The 23,277-nt window shown below is 38.0% G+C and overlaps 1 protein-coding gene across 8 annotated transcripts in view; it reads left to right on the top strand.

The window, feature by feature from the left end:
* Positions 1–23,277, top strand: part of grin2bb (glutamate receptor, ionotropic, N-methyl D-aspartate 2B-b) — a 115,488-nt gene that overhangs the window by 60,031 nt on the left and 32,180 nt on the right. For all 8 annotated transcript variants that reach the window (XM_082163499.1, XM_082163505.1, XM_082163506.1 and 5 more), the window contains 3 exons: positions 8,906–9,049; positions 18,130–18,400; positions 18,482–18,674. In XM_082163499.1, the coding sequence (XP_082019625.1) occupies positions 8,906–9,049; positions 18,130–18,400; positions 18,482–18,674 (608 nt within the window). The remainder of the gene's footprint in view (positions 1–8,905; positions 9,050–18,129; positions 18,401–18,481; positions 18,675–23,277) is intronic.

Raw genomic sequence — 23,277 nt, forward strand, 5'->3', positions numbered from 1 at the left:
GTATTATCAATATCCACTCTGGGTGTAATATGGCTGAATGCGAGGAGAGTTTTCGTGCTTTTTACGGTACTGTTTAGCTCCATGATGGTGATTAACGCAGATGCATCGTGGGCTCACGGCACTATTGAGACAAGGTGTCTAGACGTCACTCACACCTATGGCTGAATCCCTTCTCGCTTTATCCTCGAAATTCGAGGCCACAGGAAGAAAGAAGAGAGTGAATGAAAAAAGGGAGAGGAGATGCACAGGGAGAAAAATAGGAATTATCTCTGCTGGACGGAAATAGCTCTGTGTTTCAATCAAAGACAGGCTTTTAAAAAAAATAGATTTAAGAGCGCCGAAGGGAGGGAGCCGTATAATGGGAATTAAGGTTGTTTCACGTTAATTATGCGTCATATGTGACATGTAATTAATTCAGTGTGTGTTTGATTAGAGATTGAGGGAGGGAGGCCCTTAAAAAAGATATGATGATCAAGCACAATGTGTTGATGGTCCAGAATAACATGAAAATAATTATTTCTGTGAAGATTAGAGGAGAAACAGAGCGGCATAGCAAAGCAAGAGTGAATGGGTGGCTCTGTGAAACTGGTGCATTTTTTGCTTACGAAAAAGGGATTTTAAGATTAACTTTATTAAGGTTAACTGTATTCTGTCATCTAATGCTAAATTAAAATAGTATTATTGAGAAATAATTTCAGGTAACAGTTTAACACTTTAGTTGGACATTACAAATGTTGCTTGCCACCAAAGTAGTAAATGTTTTTTTATTTTATATATATATATATATATATGTGTGTGTGTGTGTGTGTGTGTGTGTGTGTATATATTTATATTTAAAAATGTCAATAAAAAGTATGTATTTGCACATACAGTAATAAATGCTATTAAATATACAGTAAACATACAGTAATAAATGCTCTATTCATTGATAAAGTTATTATTATTATAATTGTTTTTATTAGACAAATGTGACACATGTATTGTAGAATGACCCAGGCAGAGAGATGTTATATGGGTGCGAATATGGGGTACAGGATCATAATACAGGATAAAATAGTGTGCCAGGTGTAAGTGTAAAAGCAAAAAAGTGTTGTACAATAAGATAAGAACGAAAAATAAACACAGCACAACCCAAAGATTATAATGCAGTATGTTGTTTATTTGTGTTGGAGCTATAGCAGCATGGGAACTCATGTGCTAAATGAACAGCTGGACATGCAGTGGAGCCTATTGATTGTTTATAGTGATATCACCTGGGGAAGTAAGGTGTTTTTAAATAAGAAATAAGATACAGAAAGCGTGAGAACGGTGTTACTTCTGCAACAGAATGGACTATATGTGTTTTCGCCAACGTTTTTGAGCTAATGCTCTATAGAGAAACATGATGTGCAAGTTCTCCTGATGCATTGTTTATAGAGAAGCTATTGGTTTTATAACACTCATTCAAATCAAAAACAGGCACAAACCATCTGTTGGTTCTAGACGCCCTCAACCGTTTCTCAGACTGATATTAAAGAAATGCTCAGTTGATGTCACAGATCCAGCATAATTCACTCACTCTATTAAAACATCAGGCATATTATGTGAAAGAATCACAACAGAAGTAGAAGATTGAACGAGGTGAATTGTGACTGCCCACCACCGCTCTAATCCTTTGATGGCTCGGGTTGTTATGAGCAAAGACTCTCTTTTATTGTCATTTCTCTCCCTCTGTGTCTCGTGCTTCCCCTCTCTCTTCCTCTCTCTCTTCCTCTCTCTTCCTCTCTCTCCTCGTTTCCGTTTTTCTCTCTTAAAACCCTTGCGTGACTTGTGAGTCATCACATCCCTTTCTACAGTGTGGAACTCAAGCTGTGCTCATTACTGTATTACAGTGCTAACATCTATCTATCTATCTATCTATCTATCTATCTATCTATCTATCTATCTATCTATCTATCTATCTATCTATCTATCTATCTATCTATCTGTCTGTCTGTCTATATGTCTGTCTGTCTGTCTATCCACCCATCTATCTATCTATCTATCTATCTATCTATCTATCTATCATCTATCTATGTATCTATCTATCTATCTATCTATCTATCTATCTATCTATCTGTCTGTCTGTCTGTCTGTCTGTCTGTCTGTCTGTCTATCATTCCATCCACCCATCTATCTATCTATCTATCTATCTATCTATCTATCTATCTATCTATCTATCTATCTATCTATCTATCATCTATCTATCTGTCTGTCTGTCTATCTATCTATCTATCTATCTATCTATCATCTATCTATCTGTCTGTCTGTCTGTCTGTCTGTCTATATGTCTGTCTGTCTATCATTCCATCCACCCATCTATCTATCTATCTATCTATCTATCTATCTATCTATCTATCTATCTATCTATCTATCTATCTATCTATCTATCTATCTATCATCTATCTATGTATCTATCTATCTATCTATCTATCTATCTATCTATCTATCTATCTGTCTGTCTGTCTGTCTGTCTGTCTATATGTCTGTCTGTCTATCATTCCATCCACCCATCTATCTATCTATCTATCTATCTATCTATCTATCTATCTATCTATCTATCTATCTATCTATCTATCTATCTATCTATCTATCTATCTATCTATCTATCTATCTATCTATCTATCTATCTATCTATCTATCTATATGTTTGTCTGTCTATCATTCTATCATTCTATCTATCTATCTATCTATCTATCTATCTATCTATCTATCTATCTATCTATCTATCTATCTATTTGTCTGTCTGTCTGTCTATCTATCTATCTATCTATTTGTCTATCTATCTGTCTGTCTGTCTGTCTGTCTGTCAGTCTGTCTATATGTTTGTCTATCAATCTATCTATCTATCTATCTATCTATCTATCTATCTATCTATCTATCTATCTATCTATCTATCTATCTATCTATCTATCTGTCTACCTGTCTATCTATCTGTCTGTCAGTCTGTCTGTCTGTCTGTCTGTCTGTCTGTCTGCCTGTCTGTCTGTCTGTCTGTCTGTCTGCCTATCGTTCTATCAATCTATTGTTCTATCTACTGTATCCATCTATCTATTGTAACATAAAATATCCATCTATTATGTATAAGGGTTCACTTTTAGTCTTCAGTTACTCTAATTTTATTTTGTCGAATGGTTTGTACATAATTCAGGCAGCTTTTCGATTACTCCGTGCACATTTTTTTTCTTACTACTCTCTTTGATCTTAAGTGTATCTGTTAGCTTTAATTTCGATAAATGTTTTATCTTCTACGATCAAGGTTGCGCTCTCTGTTTCTCTGTAGTTTATAAGTCGGACAGCTCCGTGAGTGCTGCCAGGCTTAAGAAGCCAGCAGCAGTAGAGGCTGTTAATGCTGCGAGTGACCTTCTGGAGAGCGAGTCTCTGAGGCTGAGCACGAGCTGTTAATGCCACTGGTGTTCTGAAGGGGTGAATCTAAACTATCTTGTCAATACAGTTGTAGAGGAGAGGATCTGTCTTTAGCAACCGAAGTAATGGTGCATCAACTTTACCCAGAAGTTACAGTAAAGTCAAATTAAGAATTCTGGACACTCAACTCTTATTTTATCTCGCTGTCTTTCCTCCTTTTCATTTCTTTCTTTCTACATTCATTCTCTGTGTCTTTCTCATCTAATTTTTATTATTCAGGCCTATCTCTGAGTCTGGGTAAAGAAATAGAAATAGATTTTTGGAGCACTACTTGCTGCAAGGGAAAATCACAGAAGGTGCTCTCTGGTTGAGTTTCAATTAGTATTGAATAGAGAAAAATGATTGTCCAAGATACTTCTTCTGATACAAAACTTAATTTTAATTTAATATATTTCTGGAAAAAGAGCTTTCCTCAGAATGTGTCATGGCAAGCATAGACTGCAGGTGTCTAATGGTGCGTCATATCAGAATGAAAGTGTACGAGTGGTAAAGTTGTAATTGTGAATGAACAAAATCTATTTTAACAATCCAAGCGCATTTTCTAAAGCGCACGACGCAAGTGCACTTAGAATCCACTTTTGCTAGTTTAACGACGGGAAAATGGCATGGTCTACAAGGGTTGTTCCTATTCTCTTAATGAGTAATGGGTGTGTTTTGGGCATCCAACGTGCAATAAACCAATCAGAGTCTCATCTCCCATTTCCTTTCGCTACATGACGGAATTTGCAAGCGGAAAGACTGAACACTGAACTCCAGACAGGAAACGGAATTGCTCGACCGGCCATCTACCGGACAAGCCGGATTCCACCATATCTTTATTTACACAATGATAATCTTTTAATAATAATTCAATTGTATTCCTTTAATTTTTCATATTTAAAAATGTTTGTGTGCTGCTGCGTGTTTAAACCCTGTGTGTTTAATAAGCAAAGTGTACGCGCGTTGTGCGCCTATATGCGCATATTACTAACGTGCTCTTTAGATTGACTTTAGACCAGGTTTTTGTTGGCCAATGGCGCAGTCTATTTCAGTTGCCTCAAAATAGCAATGCGCCAACAATGCGCCTGAACACACCTCGTTTTCAGACCAGCACGCCCATGGGTGCACAAATGGGTGCAAATCCATTTGCTATTTAAACAACGTGGCGCAGGACGTGAAAATGATAACTGCGCCTGGTTGAAACTAGCAAAAAACACTTGCGTCGCACCTGGCGCTGCATGTTCCGGGTGTATGATACGGCCCTAACACTAACTGGGGTTACAGGCTGGTTGTTTGCACTGTAGTTTGTCAGTGGAATTTTATGAAAATAATTTTAAGCATTGGTGTTTAATATATAGGTAATGCCAATGTCTTTTGCACCAAAAAATTTATTATGAGTAATAAAATAACTGTAAGATTAAGGAATCTAAATCATAAGAGTAATCAGAACCAGAATTTAAAATCATGGCTTTTTAACATTTCTTTTCTAAGAACTGCCGTGGACTCTCTTTTCTTTGGCTTTCTGGCTACCAGTTACCTCTTATTTCCAATCAATCTAATCTATCATGGTAGATCATCTGATGAATCACTTGAATTTAGTTGCATGCCCTCCTAAACGCATCTGATTTTTCATTCCTTCCTCTCTCAATGACATGCTGTTCTGGTGAGGTATCGTGTATGGCAGGAGCTCAGCTGTTATCCTCTCCCAGCAGTCAAGAGTTAGCGGGGAACTTATTTTATGTCACTGCCTCTCATTCGAATATTGAAGATACTTTGCTTGTAAACTGCCTCTGCAGGACACTAGTCTTCATTTTTGAGGAGGAAGGCAGGAAAGTAGTGAGAGGAGAGTCATGTTAGGTCTGGATTAGTTCCCTGCTGCCTGCGCAGGGCTGTATTGAGTATAGTGGATGACTAGGTCCGCCACTCCATTGTGCTAAACAGAGGAACTGGAGTCCGCTAATTCACTTGCATGTGGAGTGCATGTGTCTGTGATTGCTCATTTTGAGATGAATAGACTCAGAATGGATGAAGAGGAAGAGCGGAGCAAGGGAGATTGATGACAGGGAGGGTGTGAGGAGCAGAAGTGTAGAGCGTCGGATTAGGCAGGAATGATCCGCAAAACAAATCTGACACATGGTAGCCTATATATCATACATTTGTGTGTCTGTGTGTGTTAAATGTACAGTTGAAAATTCTTCTTAGAAAGCAAATGTAATACTGGTATATTGTTGCAAACTATAGTTAAAAATATAATAGTAACAGGGTTATATATATATATATATATATATATATATATATATACACACTGTATTTATTTATTTATTTATTAAATAAAAGAGAAAAGAGATCAGTTTTTCAGATATTTTGGCCGATTTTTTTTTCTTTTCTTAATTAGATATCGGTTTTGTATTGTTGTGAAATGAACATGAAATTTGACAAGAACAGTCTGTTAAACATTAATTTATTCCTGTGATGGTAAAGCTGAATTTTTAGCATCATTACTCCAGTCTTCAATGTCACATGATCCTTCAGAAATTTTTCAATGCCAATATGCCAATTTGCTGCTCAAGAAATACTACTTATAATTATTAATGTTGAAAACGGTAAAACTGTAAAAGAAAGTTCAAAAGAACAGTGTTTATTTGAAATATAATTGTTTTGTAATATTATAAAAGTCTTAATTTTTAAGTCTTAATAAAAGTGTTAATTTGTTAAAACTTAGGCTACGTTCACACTGCAGGGCTTAATGCTCAATTCCGATTTTTTGAAAAAATTCGATTTTTTTGCAAGGCCGTTCACATTTCCAATTAAATGCGACCTTTTGTGATCTCCTGTGTGAACGTGAAATGACCCAGAAGTGACCCGCATGCGCAGAAGAGTACTCAACGGTCAACGACGTCACTTGTTGTTTGCGGAAGTAGCTAAACTTTAACTGTGATTCTCTCTCACACACACACACACACACACACACACGAGCGCGCGCAGCGACCGTTACACAAGAGCCAGACAGCAGCCGCTGACCTATCTAATATCAGATTCAGCACAAATAAGTTAACATAACGTATATATAATGGCCGTGGGCTTTTTTTAATTTATTTTTTTATTAACGGGCTCGTCGAGGTCGACCCGTTCGGCAGATTTACCTCAGCTCGACGAATATGCAGTCCGTTTTCAAACCGACGACTACTTCAACGCAGGATTATGACGTTTTTCGCGTATCACTGACGTGCGGGTCGGATAAATGCGACCTGGCCGTTCAGACTGAAGTCACATTTGAAAAGATCGGATATGTATCGGATTTGGGACCACATACCCAAGTGGCCTGGGTCGCATTTGAAAAGATCGGATCTGTGTCGTTCAGACTGTCATGAAAAGATCAGATACAGGTCGCATAGGGGCAAAAAAATCGGAATTGGGTCGTTTCAGCCTGCAGTGTGAACGTAGCCTAAAACTCTTAACGACCCTGTGATTGCAGACCCACCTCTCCTGATGGGATCAACTCCAAATGAGAAGAGGTGGAATTAAGACAGGAAATTAATATTAGGGGCACGCAAATGAATAGAAGTCACAAAATGAAAGGAGCAGAGACACACATACACATTACAGGCAAATCAAGCAAATATTAAACATTTAGTTAACTCTACAAAACAAGAATATATAAACAACATTAAAACATTAAACTACAGCTGTAAGATTAACAACCCAAGCCCTCCCTCCCCACAGCCCCATCAGTGTTGTTAGCTCATTAAAGCCGAATCAAGGTAATGGATCAGTCCATCTCAGACCCCAGGGGAGTGGCTTTGATGTTGAGTAGAGTATGGAGACCTGAAAGAGAGAGAGAGAGACCGAGAGACTGTGAGATTTCGCCATGCGGCATGACTAACATGGCAAACGCCCACGACCGACTTCATACATGAATACACACACAGAACAATCATTTACAGGCCTGTATAGACCAATACATCAATGTGCATGCATTCATGTGCACTGTCATACATGTGTGCATAGCTTTAAAACGTTTTGGCTTATTTGCCACTGACAGCTTACACACACACACGCATATTAGATGTGAAGAGTTCATTGGCATGCTTATTATAAGAATTTGGAATGCATTTACACAAATCATTTATCGCCAATGTTCCACAGACATTTGGACATTTAAACTGCCTGGGATGGAGCACTTTGTTTCAGTGAAGTGGTCATTTAGATATTAAGGGAGCAAAGTGTCTCGTTCACATGCTTTGATGCAGCAGATGTTAGATCTGGCGAACTGCGGTGCTGCTGGGGTCGGTTCATATTTCTATACCGTCTTTCTCAGCATTACTTTCTTCAGCCTGATCCTTGTTTCCTTTATCCAAACCTTAGTTACTATAGTGAAAAAAGATAGTCATGTAGAATCACAATAGCTCTTTATACAATACAGATTGTTTCAAAGCAGCTTTACAGTGATAAACAGGAAAATAATGATAAATTATGCTAAACAGAATTCAATTCTGCTGTAAAGCAGTCTAAGGCCCTGTCCACACGGAGACGCGTTTCGCTGTATACGTATAAATTTTTTATCGTATTGGCGTTTCGTCCACACGGATCCGGCGTTTTCGGAGACTGAAACCACTATTTTTTTAAACCGGGTCCCAAGGTGGATAAATCTGAAAACGCCGCCCTTGCGTTTTCGTGTGTACGGCCAATCCGTATATTTTGTGAAACGATGATGTCATCACACCAAGTGTCAACTAGTCAGACACCGTTAAGTCACAGCAACTACATTTATGGTTTTTCATATTGTTCAACAAAGTTCTTGATTAAAAAAGAAAAAAGAAAAGAAAAAAAGAAGCTACTGTGCCTAATATACTAATATTATTGTTGTATACAGCGCGCAAGGTTTATGCGAATGCTTTAAGTCTTCTTCTCCGTTTTTAGTGTATGTCTGTGGCAGAATTACAGCGCCACATACTGGTCTGGCATGTATACTACATCGTTTTGAGTCGGTTTCAGTGGTTTCGTGTGTACGCAGATATTTCTTGAGATGACGCCGTGTTTACGGAATTTTTTAGGGATAAGGGAAAGCTCTGGCGTCGTGTGGATGTGGCCTAAAAAAGACAATAGTGTCATTATTCAGATGAAGTCAGTTCAGAGGTGATTTAGTTCAGTAACTGTGTAAAGTTCATCAATTGTGAATTGATTTTCTATAAAGAATATCTGCAGAAAACAGTGATGTCATCATCCAGCTCAGTTCAAGTGTCATGATAGTTTCTATGCAGTCAATTCAGTAATATTGCTGTATATTAGGTGTCCCCAACTAATGTACGTACACTAAGAAACCTACATTTTCATTTGTCGGTTTGTGCTTGTAATGGATGGCAAGAAGAATACAACATCAATTTGAGCTTGGTTAAATGGTTATATAACTATAACCTACTGATGCCATATTATGATGTGATTCTTCTGTTTTCTCATGCATTTGTCTCTTTATTTCTTGCAGGATGACCATTCCATGTTCTTCCAGTTTGGTCCCTCTATAGAGCAGCAAGCCTCTGTCATGCTTAACATAATGGAGGAATATGACTGGTACATATTCTCCATCGTCACCACCTACTATCCTGGATACCAGGACTTTGTAAATCGGGTGAGAAATCTTTCAACATTTTTCGGTCTTCATCCAAGCCTATTTATGTGCTTGATTCAAGTCATCTTGAAAATAAAACAATGAATTGTGATGTCAGTTCAGTTCATATAAAGCTTAGAAGACTGCAGTAACTCATTGAACATATATATATATATATATATACACATATATATATAGGATAAATATACATATTTATCGCCATCCACTCAAAACGTAAGCCTACTACTCTTCGGCCGGCTCACAAGCCCAAACAAGTGTGTGCGGCGTGCCTGTTGTTTTGTGTCCGGTCTAGCTAGATCCGGTGTGGTGTTGTAGTTTTTCTAACGTTACTAGTTGTTGCAACAGCATGTGAAAAAAACGACAAAGTTTGCTAGGCCAAAAAGAACGTTAATCTCGCGATAATTTTTGTTACGCCGTTAAAATAAGTTGGGGATATTTTGGGGATATTTAATTCAATTTTATCAATCAATAAATTCCTCTTGAAACAAACTTTGTTGTATTATTTTAATTTAATACTGTGAAGCTGCTTTGATACAATCTGTATTGTGAAAAGCGCTATACAAATAAACTTGACTTGACTTGACTTAAAATGGGTTTGTGTTAACGCCGTTAATAGCGCGTTTAACTGACAGCCAGGCGCGCTGGAAGCTGTTTCATGCGAGGGGGGCTGGGGGCTGGGTTGGAAAATATGTGACGTCATTATGTTGTGGCTGACGACAAGACATGAAATTTCTCTGTACTGTATATGTGTTGTAGCCATTAAAGAAAATATTTAGTTTCATATTTATGTTTAAATATTATAGGCTAATGTTATTTTTTTATTTAATCAATGTTGATTATGAAAGTGAGCATATGCAGCATGAGAAAGATAAATATACATCATGAGATGCGCAATATGACTGGAGACATGGAGTGGGTAAGACATGATTTTGACCACTTCATTGAGTTTTGTTTTGTAGAAAGACTATTTTTAAAAGATTTTCGTTTTGTATAAATTGTATCTTAATTTTGATCAATGTTTTAACAACCAATTGCCTGTATTTAATAAATAAGAAGCAAATATATAGCAGACAATGTAATAAGGCGCCGACACGATCACTTGCATTGCACGTGAACTGGAGGGCACCGAAACTCAGCTTGTGCATCACAGATTTGAGAAGTATAGGCTATCTATTATAGATAGCTTGAAATGTCTACTTTTAAACGAAACTATTCAAAACGAAAAGAAATAGGCTACTCTCTGATTATGTAATCCATATGAAATGTGCATTTCTCTCTGGCGTTCATGGCGAGTCCGCATCGCCAACTTCATCTTTGCAGCGACACAGAAAACACCAGTTTATTAATAAACAATTAAATGTCTCCTTGCTATTTTTGACACATTCATACTTTTCCGGTTCTTTGTGGCAATCTTTATGCGTGCGCTTCAGTGCGGCTATATTATGTACACGCTCATTATCCTGTATATAGCCTATTTAAGTAATACAATTAATATAAAAGGGGCGATTTGACCACTAATGGCTTAAATGAACAACTACTAGTCGACTAGAAAAAAAACTTTAGTCAGAGGAAGCCCTTATTCCACATATTTTCGAACCAGCAGGCCATTCTGGGTTGAGCAAGCAACCCTGGGCGGAATTATGCAGGGATCGAGCGGAATATTCAGAAATGTGCTCGATCTCCGCTCACGTGCTCTGATCGGAACAAAGCATGACAAATTCAAACTTTATTTCATTTTCTCCGTAGCTTGAACACTCACTACATTAGGCATAAGAGAGTTAAGGCCTATTTATACTTCTGCGTCGAACTGCCGCCGTAGCTACGTCGTAGGCTGTGTGTAGCGCGTGTACCCTTCGGCGTACCCTGACGTGCACCACTCCAAAAATGTAACAACGCGTCAATTCTACGTGGACGCAAGCGCTGTGATTGGTCTGCCAGAACCCCTCCCTCGGGGTTTCACATGGTGCTCGTCAACGCGGACAACAACGCAGAAGTATAAATTAAAACCAACACGTTGCCTACGGCGTATAGGCTCCGGCGTAGGTCCGACGCAGAAGTATAATGAGGCCTTTAGTTAACGCTGTCCATTTATTTATTTTTATTTCACGTTTTTAAAAAGTACAATATTATGTTAGTCCACAGCCCCCCACTTGGGGGTGCTGATGCTATGACGAGGGGGCTGCAGCCCCCGCAGCCCCCCCCTTCCCGCGCTACTGCTGACAGCACTAATTAATTTTTTGTTTAAAGATAACAATGTTATAAAAAATTATATGAAAAAAGTATTGACCCCAAAGCTTTGAACAGTAGTGGGTATGTATGTTGTCATTATTATTATTCATATTATTTTATTATTATTATTATTACATTTATTTATATTTTTTGTTATGTTTTAACTGACATTTTAACACAGTGTTTCTCTAGATTTTATTTCTAAAGGAAACTGTGGTGCAGAACAGCATTGCTATGTGGTTGCTAAGGTGTTCTGCGTGGTTTTTAAGATATCGCCATGTGGTTGCAAGGGTGTCCTGGGTGGATACCAGGGGTCGCTATAGGTGATTTCTAGTGTGTTTTGAGTGGTCAATTGTATTTCTGATTTAAGCACGTTCATAATCCCGACAAACATTCCATTCAGCAGAACCTAGTCTTGTTTATCAAATCATTGAAATGCATCATCAGGTTGTATAAATAGGCGCCTATCCAGAGCTAAAACGTTTTGGCCAAAATGAGATTGGGATCTTGTGAAACCCCAGACCGTACTGGTGTTTGCTTCACTGCCCGTAATTCTGGAGACTCTAGCTGGTTGGGTTCACACCCTAATCCCGGCGTTGTGACTCCCGCTGGGGAGCCAGCCGCTGCAGCTCGAGCCTCTTTCATCATCAGGAGTTTGCCAATGCTCCCGTCTCAACTAATGCTCTCTTCCTCTCCTCTGTCTTCTGTACGCTGGGGCTCCTGTCAAAACTAATGTACCCGTCCTCTCCCCTATCTTCAGTATACGTTGCTCCTACAGGAACTCCTCTCCAATTTTGTTTTATCATTTCTGATTTAAAGGCATAGTTCACTCAAAAATGAACATCATTTCGTCATCATTTGCTGACTCTTATATCATTCTCAAGCCATGTGACAGCTGAAAAAAAGGCTGCTAGAAAGTCATATGTGTTTAGAATGAAATGAGGGTGAGTAAATGATGACTAGTGGAATTTTGCCTGTAACCATCTTTCTGTTCATTCATCACTCTCACACAATTTATGCCTTTAGACTTGTGTACAAGCCCTATAATAGTAGCGTTGACCCTTTTAATTCTTGCTAGCCTCTTTAGAGCAGAGGTTATTGTTGTTAACTATTCAAAACATTTTTTTTAATTGAAATAAAGCTGAAATAAATAAAATAAAATAACTAGTGCTGTCAATCGATTAAAAAAATTAAATAATTGTGATAAATCGCATCTAACATTTAAGTTTTTAATACATTTTTGTTGTAAAACTTTCACATTGAATCTTCAAAATAATGTAGAAACAACATAAAGACAGTATATTATAATTATTTGTTTAATTGGATGTTTTTACTAAGCACTAATGAAGGCCAGAATGAAGGCCATTTGAATAACTGAATAATCTTTTAACATTTAATGGGTTTTAAAAATAAAATATATAACAACTTTTAATTTAAGTGAACTTAAAACTATCTTCACATAACCCCATTGTAATAAATGTCACATTTAGCTCATTTAACTCTTTCCCTGCCAGAATATTTTGTTGTATGAATATCTGAACATGCAATAAGCCAAAAGAAAGAACAGACCCTTTAAAACAAGCAAAAAAAAAATTTTTTCTAGCTTCATGCCTTTCTTTCTTTTTTATCATCACTTAAATATGAAATAAATATGAATATGAAAAAAAAAACTGAGAAAATCACTTTGTCAAAGACTACATCCAGATCGGATCAGAACGATGATCAAAACATAGATGGAAATGGAGTAGATCGAGTTCATCGACACCCCCAAAGCTTCACAATCCTATTGCTTCTCCTGGGTCGACATTTCATTTAGTAACATTAGGCAGGTTTGATTTATATGCTGTTTAATGCTGAATGAAAATCGCATTATTTTACATATGCATCTGCTTATATATGGGTTGCGTCCGAAAACTGACAAATGCTGCCTTCGGAGGCACTCCTAAATTCATATCTGGCTCACAGTGGTGTGGATAGAGTTCTTAAATACACAGTGCAACGGTCAGGATTGTGTTCTTTGATTTTTACTGTACTTTCAGTCATTCCCCAAATCAGGAGCAATGCAAGCAGAGCCCAGTAGAAGTCCAGAGGATGCTCCGCTTATTGAGGAGGCTCAACCAGCAGGCTCTTGATGTTTTTGCAGGTGTATAGCAGGCAGGCTTTTGTTGTTCTTCCAGTGAGACCAGTGCCAGGTTTTTGTGTTGTCTGTTGAGGGAAGAACAATGGTTCAGGTGATTCCAAATGCTTGGACAAACTGTGTCCAATGCTGGTACTCTCCTCTTCAGTCACACTGACATCTGTTGTCTAGTGCCTCCTATTTGTGGCCCTTCATCTTCTGCAATATCCTGGGTTGCCGCAGTACCTGCACTATTTATCTTCTCTTACTTTGCGCTTTGTGTATGACCATGGAAATACCTTGGTTTGGAAATTCAGAATTCGCAATGTGTCAGGACCATATCAGTTATCAGAATCGTTAATGGTCGATACTGGATATTTATAATGGTCGATACTGTTTTTACTTCTACATTACCTTTGTTGTCATCAAAGGTCATCAATCACTAATCTTTATTAAAATGTTTGTTTAAAGGTGCATTAAGCAACTTTTCATGTTAAAAATACCCGTTTTCTAACCCATACATGCTTAAACAATTGCCTGATGGGCTGAATGAGCCCTTCTCTGATCACTGAGATTGTCTCTATAATCCTGTAAAGTAAAATAAATAAGAGGGATTCGGGCCGGAATTTTAGACTGGGCGTGACTTCATGCGCGTTCACGGCACGCTCACATAGCTATGTCTGGCAGGTTTGTGTATTCGCCGCCATTCTCCGTAGAAGATGGATTGTAAGAGACCTGCTTGTAGTTCATTTCAAACACCAACGCAAACTCCACGCAAGATAAAAAAAAGAAAACTTGTCTCTAGTGCAACCAAAAGGGCAAAATTGGACTGGCGTCGGAATAAGACGAGAGTAAACATAGGGACAGCAGTTGAAAAGTATTGACACATTTCACATAAATGTTCATCAGTGTGTATTGTCCCTGGCAAAATATCTACTAAATAAATCTGCACTACATGTAGTTTAATGATTTGCTATTCGATTAAAACAGTTCAAATATCTTGAGTGTGATATAAAATGCTGATATATAAGTTAGATAATTAGACACAAATTTTGAGCAAATTACTGCTTAATTAGGATGTATTGCTATTGGAATAAGCTACTTAGCAGATCAATAAAACAGGCTAAACCCCCGCAAATCTTCGGCGGATTAGCCTGTTTGGCTTTTATGGTAACGTCATAGTGCCATTTAATTGTTTATTACCTTGAGACAATTGAGTGTACTTTTTTGACCGACTGTGCTTTGAGCTTTTACAAAGTAACAACTTATATTGTTCATGAACGTGTTTCCATAATAATACAATCATAAGTGGATACAGTAAACACATAACATAGTTCAACATGGAGATAGATGGAAATAAAAAATGAAGTTTTCTACTACCCCCCCGTTTTTCCCTCACACATAAGTGTGTAATTTACTCAATTGCCTTTCCTTTCACATATTTAAAATGACTTGCAGATTTATAACTTTATTACCTCTGAAGACATTATGATTGTAAACAAAAGATTTGCGGCTGATGCTCCTTTGGTTATGAACAGCTCGTGCTCGTGCAAGCGTGCGTGTGCGTGTGGTCCATGAGCGTGCACATCTCTGGCTGCAGTTTCACTTGCCGCCAGAGGGGGCATAGTTCTGCAAAAACTCAGAATCTTGCTTAATGCACCTTTAAAGGGTAACTAAGCCCCTGGTCAGAATCAGAATCAGAATCAGAAAGAGCTTTATTGCCAAGTGTGCTTGCACCCACAAGGAATTTTTCTTGGTACTGAAGCTTCCAGTGCACATATACAAATACAAATACAACAAGAAACATAGTAATACAAATTCTAAGAATAAAATATATAAAAAAAATAAAAATAGTATAAAAAGTCAAAAAAGGGGTCACAGTTGGGTTTAGTCTGAATAAACATTTACAGATTATGAACATATTTACAGTATGTTGAGTAATATGAATTATAATATAAATATAAATATCACCTGAGTTAGAGAATATTACACTAGACAGTGGGAGTCTAGTGCATGTTACAGATTATGAACATATTTACAGTATTTTGAGTAGTATGAATAATATAAATATAAATATCACCTGACTTAGAGAATAGAATATTGCACTAGACAGTGGGAGTATTGCACTTACAGGCATATGCATTGGGGGGCATGTTAAGTGTTCAGAAGGGAAATGGCCTGTGGAAAGAAACTGTTCCTGTGCCTGGATGTTCTTGTGGCCAGTGATCTGTGTCGCCGTCCTGACGGTAACAGTTCAAACAGGGGGTGTCCAGGGTGAGTGGAGTCTGTGATGATTTTACCTGCTCTCTTCCTCACTCTGGAAGAGTACAGGTCCTGGAGGGTTGGCAAGGTGGCACCAATAATCCTCTCTGCAGTCCGGACTGTCCGTTGTAGTCTCCTGATGTCCGATTTGGTAGCTGAACCAAACCAGACAGTGATGGAAGTGCTTAAAACAGACTCAATGACAGCTGAGTAGAACTGGATCAGCAGCTCCTGTGGCAGATTGAACTTCTTCAGCTGGCGAAGGAAGTACAGTCTCTGCTGGGCCTTTTTCACAATGGAGTCAATGTGATTTGCCCACTTCAGGTCCTGAGAGATGGTAGAGCCCAGGAACCTGAATGACTCCACTGCTTCCACAGTGCTGTTCATGATGGTAAGAGGGGGGAGTGCTGGGGATTTTCTCCTGAAGTCCACAATCATCTCCACTGTTTTGAGCGTGTTCAGCTCAAGGTTGTTATAGCTGCACCAGACAGCCAGCTGTTCAACCCCCAGTCTGTAAGCAGACTCGTCACCATTTTGGATGAGACCGATGACGGTGGTGTCGTCTGCAAATTTCAGGAGCTTGACAGAGGGGTCTTTAGAAGTGCAGTCATTAGTGTACAGGGAGAAGAGCAGTGGGGAGAGAACGCACCCTTGGGGGGCGCCAGTGCTGATGGTGAGGGTCCTGGATGTGAGCTTCCCCAGTCTCACTCGCTGCTGCCGGTCCGTCAGGAAGCTGGAGATCCACTGACAGATTGAGGATGGCATGGAGAGCTGAGTCAGTTTGGCTGTGAGAAGATCAGGGATGATGGTATTGAAGGCCGAACTGAAGTCCACAAATAAGATCCGTGCATAAGTCCCAGGTCTGTCAAGATGTTGCAGGATATAGTGCAGTCCCATGTTGACTGCATCATCCACAGACCTGTTTGCTCTGTAAGCAAACTGAAAGGGATCCAGCAGGGGTCCAGTGATGTCCTTCAGATAGGCCAGCACCAGTCTTTCAAACGACTTCATGACCACAGACGTGAGAGCGACAGGTCTGTAGTCATTAAGTCCAGTGATTTTAGTTTTTTTGGGAACCGGAATGATAGTGGAGCGTTTGAAGCAGCAGGGAACTTCATCAGAGCCTGACTCCACCCACTGGCAATATTTGAAAAATGCTGGAAAAGTAGGCAGAGCCCAGTGGAGAGGGGGCGTGCATCTGTGACATATCTCTCTGCAGGCAAGGGCGTGGTTAGCTGGTACCCTCTGATGTCAGAGGGTACCACAACTTCCAATAGGAAAATTCAACTGCAGTAGCCACTGTTCAACCTGAAGAGGGCAGCACTCAGACGTTTTTACACCATATTTTGTAAAATTAAAACACTTTAAACACAAATGTCAAAAAAACGACTTGAATCAATGAACAGCACTAATAAAGCCCCATTCTTACAGATCATTAACTAAAAAAAGTTGGTTTAGGGTTTAGTTACCCTTTAAAAAAAACCTCTATTTTCATATTGTGCATTATAATGTTGTGATGCAAAAATTCGCTTGTTGTGTTTTTAAAAAATGTGTTACGTTTTAGTTGATTTTAATTGGACTAAATTGTATAGAATTTTAATATTGACCTTTTTTTGTGGTTATTATTAAATTATTATCGGCTTATCAGCGCTGACCAGAATTTTAATATCGGTTCATCTATAATATCAATAAGTGTTGTTTTTGTTAACTAAAACCAAAACTATAAAATAATAAAATATATAAAAAATGGGAAAAATTTGGTAATTTAATTAATTCTGAAAAATATTAGACCAAAAACGTAAATTTTTTTTTTTTTTTTTACTGTTATTATATTTCATAAAATATTATACATAATATAACATTTATAAGGATATTTCCAGCTCTGTGGTACTGGATGCTCACACTACACTTGACTGCATACATGTGTGTAATGATACTGTCAGGGCAATTTGCAAGTCTGTCAAATTGGCTTCAAATATTGGGCGATACAGTAATATGCATCATCAGAATTGTGGGTACAATAATTTCATCTAGTTCTGACTGCGGTTGATTGGAATGAAAAGCATCTCTGTGGACTTGTGTTTGAACAATTTGTTATGAGGAAATGCAGTTTAATTTCTCTCTGTCTCAGAGTAGTTCTGTGCATTTTCAAATGTGGGTTAGGTTTGCGTCTTTACAAATTATAGAGATCAAAAAAGAAACATTTGCAAGGCTGGTATCTGGCAGAAGTGCATGATGGGAAAGTTTTCATTATTCCTTTAAATAAAAATATTTGCTTTAACTTTCACTCCCTCTTTGTCTTTTTGCCTATTTTCTCTTTTAACTCTCTCTTCTCTTAATATATCTAAAGAACAAAAGCGAACAGTTTTGGGAGATCTGGAGGCAGCAGGAGGGTGTTACAGGACATGGCAGGGTGTTTTTTTTCCGTTTATTTTTTTCATCTTTCTCTGTCTTTTTTTTTGCTACCTTCCAGATCCGGAGTACCGTTGAGAACAGTTTTGTTGGCTGGGAGCTGGAAGAAGTGCTGCTGTTGGACATGTCAGTCGACGATGGCGACTCAAAGATCCAGAACCAGATGAAGAAGCTCCAAAGTCCTGTTATACTACTGTACTGCACTAAAGAAGAAGCCACAACCATTTTTGAGGTGGCACATTCTGTCGGCCTCACTGGTTACGGTTACACCTGGATCGTACCATCTCTGGTGACAGGGGATGCAGATAATGTACCCAACGTCTTTCCAACAGGTAAGAAGGGAAAGATGGTTTGAATTGAAAAACTATTGTAATATTTCAGATGATTGTTTCAAACGCTTCCTTTATTTGCAGGTTTGATCTCTGTTTCCTACGATGAGTGGGACTACGGGCTGGAGGCTCGAGTGCGTGATGCTGTAGCCATAATCGCCATGGCAACCTCCACAATGATGCTGGATCGGGGTCCTCACACGCTGCTTAAGTCTGGATGCCACGGCACACCTGACAAGAAAGGCAGCAAGTCAGGAAACCCCAACGAGGTGCTGAGGTGAGTCAGGCTTAGCGGGGTGCCAGGGTTCAAACACTGACATCTGGGGTCTGCAATCTTACACGTACACAGGCTCTCTCGCAGGCACACACACATTTACAACACCTGCTCAGGAGGGTTTCTCAACTAATGGAGTGTTTTTGAAAAGGGTGAACAGCCCTAGACAGGTGCACAAACATACACACACACACACACACACACACACACACACACACACACACACACACACACGTTTACTTAGCTATCTAAATGGAGACATTCCATAGACGTAATAGTTTTTATACTGTACAAACTGTATATTCTATCCCCTTACACTAACCCTACACCTAAAGCTACCCATCACAGAAAACTTTCTGCATGTTTACATTTAAAAAAAATAAAAAAAAATAACTTAATTTATTTTTATACCAGATTTACAAATGTCCCTAAGGAGAGGTTTTTGGAGAGTTTTGTCAGGTTTTGGTCACTTCTGGGTACAAATGTGTCCCCAAAATATAGTTAAGTAGGTACAAACACACACACACACACACACACACACACCGTGGTTGGTGTTAGATACCTTTTAAGTTTCGTGATTGAAAAAGGTATTTTTGATCTATAATGGGTGCTATTTTCATGATACCATTTTTCCCCCTGATTTAATTGGTAATTTGATGTACGCTACTGTTAAAAAATGTGGGGTTGGTAAGATTTTTTTGTAAAAGAAATTAATACTTTTATTCACCAAAGACAGTAAATTGATCAAAAGTGACATTAAAGACATTTATAATGTTACAAAATATTTCTTTTTAAAATAAATGCTGTTCTTTTGCAAACTCTATTCATCCAAGAATCCTGATAAAATATATCACAGATTCCACAAAAATATTAACCAGCACTTTTTCCAACATTGATAATAATAAGAATGTTTTTTGAGCACCAAATTGGTATATTCAAGCTTTTGATATATATAAATAACAAGGAACTTTGAAAGGTTCATTAAAATACATTCAATAGAGATTGATATTGATATATTGATATTAATATTGCTGATGCAGGCCTTTAAAATAAATAAATATAATAGGCCTATTATATATATATATATATATATATATATATATATATATAAATGTATAATATTTCATATTTAATCATTTTACTTTCATTTACCCTACTTAATGTGTGTAAATTATATTTATGATGACAAATGTGAATTTAAGATATTTAATTACCTAACATGATTAATCAGGATTAATCACTGAAAACAATGAATTATTTGGCATTAATCAATTAATTTTATATAGATTTTTAATCTATTTACATCCCTTACAGTAACGTAATGGAGTCAGAAACCTTTCCCTCGAAATGGGATCACAAATGGCCTCAGGAGATGCATTTGAAACGCATGTTTCAAATTGTAATTGTAAAAGGTAATTGACAATCCTTCTCACCTGTGATTGGATCAGCTGAGACGGATCCTAATAAAGCGAGTCCTAGATTAAACGGCACTCTCTTGTAGCCGTACCGTACCTGTAACACCCGGAGAAAAAGAACGAGTGAGAGTGACAAATGGACAACAAAAGAGAAAAATGCGAGAGGAATAGAATCCACATTATTGTTAATGTGGATCTGCTGTAGCTGCTCGCTGAAGTGTCTGGCACAGAGCACCTTTCACTTTTCTTTCCCCATTATGTCTCCTCTGACATTCAGCCCGCGCCCACGTGTCTGTACCGGCCGGCTGTGGTTTTCATCTTAAAAACATAAATATCCATCGTAATAGAAAAGTGAGCTTTTCATCTGAGCTCCTCTGTTCTCTTTTGTACCGTTATTTGACATTTAGTATTGAGGGGCATTGATTCCTAAGTATTAATTAGCGTTTAGGCTCGGTCACACTCTCTTTTAGCCAGTCATTTGATCTGCTGGTGAGGAGTTAATTGAATGCTCGAGGCAGAGCAGGATTAGGAAGCCAAATGGAACAACAGCGGAAGCCTCTCTCGCTCTCTCTTTACGTCTTTTAATATAACAAACTTTAAATCCCAAAGAGACATGGGTGGAAAGCAACAGTAACAGATTCAAATCTACCTCTCATCCACACTTTGATATGAACAGTTGTGGCACACGCATGCTGAGTTTCCTCTGTGGATTCTTCATGTGCCAGTTTCAGCAGAACAGACGACGGACTCACCTTTCCGCTGGTCTAGAGTGTCTATAGCTGTGTATACAGTACCATTGCAGGTTTTTTTTATAACATATTGATACTTAATCAGGCCTCGAAATTTATTTCAAATTCAATAACGACATTAAAAATTAAACTTAAAGGTACAATATGTAATTTTTTTCACCGCTAAGGGTCGCTAACCTCTTACAATAACAAAGGCGTAAGTTGATGACGCAAAATTTCCTGCGGAATTATGGAACTTGTCGTCAAGCCGATGGATCTAATAATGTTTATGGATGAGTGAATACACTGATGTTTTTATCATGATATCAGCGCCACACGCGAGTCCCACGGATATAAAGGAATGGAGATTTTATTCTACCAAACGCAAGTGCTGTATTACTGCTCACACAGGTCAGTGTATTAGACGTGTATTAGACGAATGAAGCTTGTGAGGTAACGCAGCGCTGTTTCACTTGCTCTACACTATCACACTAAACTGCATTTGAGTGTGTTAAAGTTATAATGTTATTCTATGTGTTAGTTTGTCTGTATGAGACTAGCAGTGAGCTAGATCAACATTAGAATAACACACTGATCATCTTCTAACATTTCATCATGTTGAGCTATAAAACATTTATTAGTTTTATGTACATTTGCTCACCTGTCTAATAAAGTACATACAAGAGCTGCGTCTCTGTGAAGTCGTGACTCGTGAAGCGCTGTCAAGTCCAAGTTAGTCGCTGATATTGATCCTCATTTTAGTTCTCCTTTTTTCCCAAAGTCTGCTTGCCATGGTCCATAATGTTTGAACGAAACAACAACAGTGTGCAGCCAGAGGTTACGCACTACACTCATTATGCACAGTTGTCCACGTCTGTTGTCATGGTTACTATGGCAGTACTTGAGCGGAAACCAGGGATAACGCGGATATTACGTCAGTGACAGGCGACAAGTGAACAGGTTTTCCGGGACGGCCAATTATTTAAAATTGGAATTTCTCTGAAATTAAAAATCTTTGGGAACTTTTGGGATATTGTAAGTACACAACTGCAGGAAATATATCACACTGTGCAAGTGATTTCTGGATATTTTATTACAAAATTCTTACATATTGGACCTTTAAAGGGATAGTTCACTTCAAATGTTTAGTCATGATTTACCCACCATCATGTTGTTCCAAACCTGTACTATGGAACACAAAAGAAGATTAAATATCTTTTGTGTTATTGTACAGAAAACTGAAAATTCATACGTGTTTGGAACAACATGAAGGTATACCTTCATGTATACCTATCATCTATCATCTATAGATAAATGATGAAAGACATTTCACAAAAATATTAAGCAGCTGTTTTCAACATTGATAATAATAAGAAAAGTTACATAAGCATATTAGAATGATTCTTGAAGGATCATGTGACAGTGAAGACTGGAGTAACGATGCTGAAAAATCAGCTTTCCCATCACAGGAATAAATTACATTTGAAAATATATTACAACAGAAAACATATTGTAATAATATTTCACATTATTACTGTTTTTCTGTATTTTTTTATCAAATAAATGCAGCCTTTAAGACATCATAAAATGTTTTATCTTTTGAATGGTAGTGTTTAAAAAAAAGGTTATTTATAGTATTATTGAGCGTTACAGATATAACTTTTTCATAAATCGCTTTTCTTCTGCGGTTACTTTCTGTTTACTTCAGTCTCACTAGATCTTGGCCGAAGACTATTTCCTTTCTTGTTAAACTGTTGTCTGTGTAAAGTGTTGCAGGGCTGGCTAGCAGTGAAAAATTCACCAATCCTCTGATCGCTTGATTCTGCCGTCTCTGAAAACACTTTTTAGATACCCTTTTCAATGATAATTTTTGGAAGCTGCTTTCTAAAGCATGTATGTAAAGGAGCACTTAATTCCAGCGCATAGGTCGGACACGGACCAGTTGATAACACATTGTGCGTGCATTTAATATGCAAATTACGTACAAATGCACCATCGATCATTAAAAAAAACACCACTTAAGATTTGATTTAAATGTTAAATTAAACATTTATAATGTTTCTGGAACAATCTGTAGCCTGGAGAGCATGTTATGAAGACATATAACTGTGTTGTTGCGGAAAGCTTTGTTGGTTTAGATGAGAGAAGCAAGTAATTAAGTGTGTGTGTGTGTGTGTGTGTGTGTGTGTGTGTGTGTGTGTGGGTGTGTGGGTGGGGGGGCACTTTTATGTTATTTGTGAATGGTGAGTTTACAACAATTACCCAGCGGACATGGTATCTGCTAGAACAAGATGGTTGCATTTGTGTAATTAGGCAGATGTGTTGCTTTTAGAGTCGCTGAAGTGGATTTTTGAATTGTCTGATGAGAAGATAAGGACACACTTTAATGTCTTATGAATGCTGGAGAGCATAATAATAGATACGAGGAAAAGTAGCCGTAAGTACGAACCAGAGAAAATAGTT

The sequence above is a fragment of the Leuciscus leuciscus genome (assembly GCF_965113295.1).
Source record: "Leuciscus leuciscus genome assembly, chromosome: 3".
Taxonomy (NCBI): Eukaryota; Metazoa; Chordata; class Actinopteri; order Cypriniformes; family Leuciscidae; genus Leuciscus; species Leuciscus leuciscus.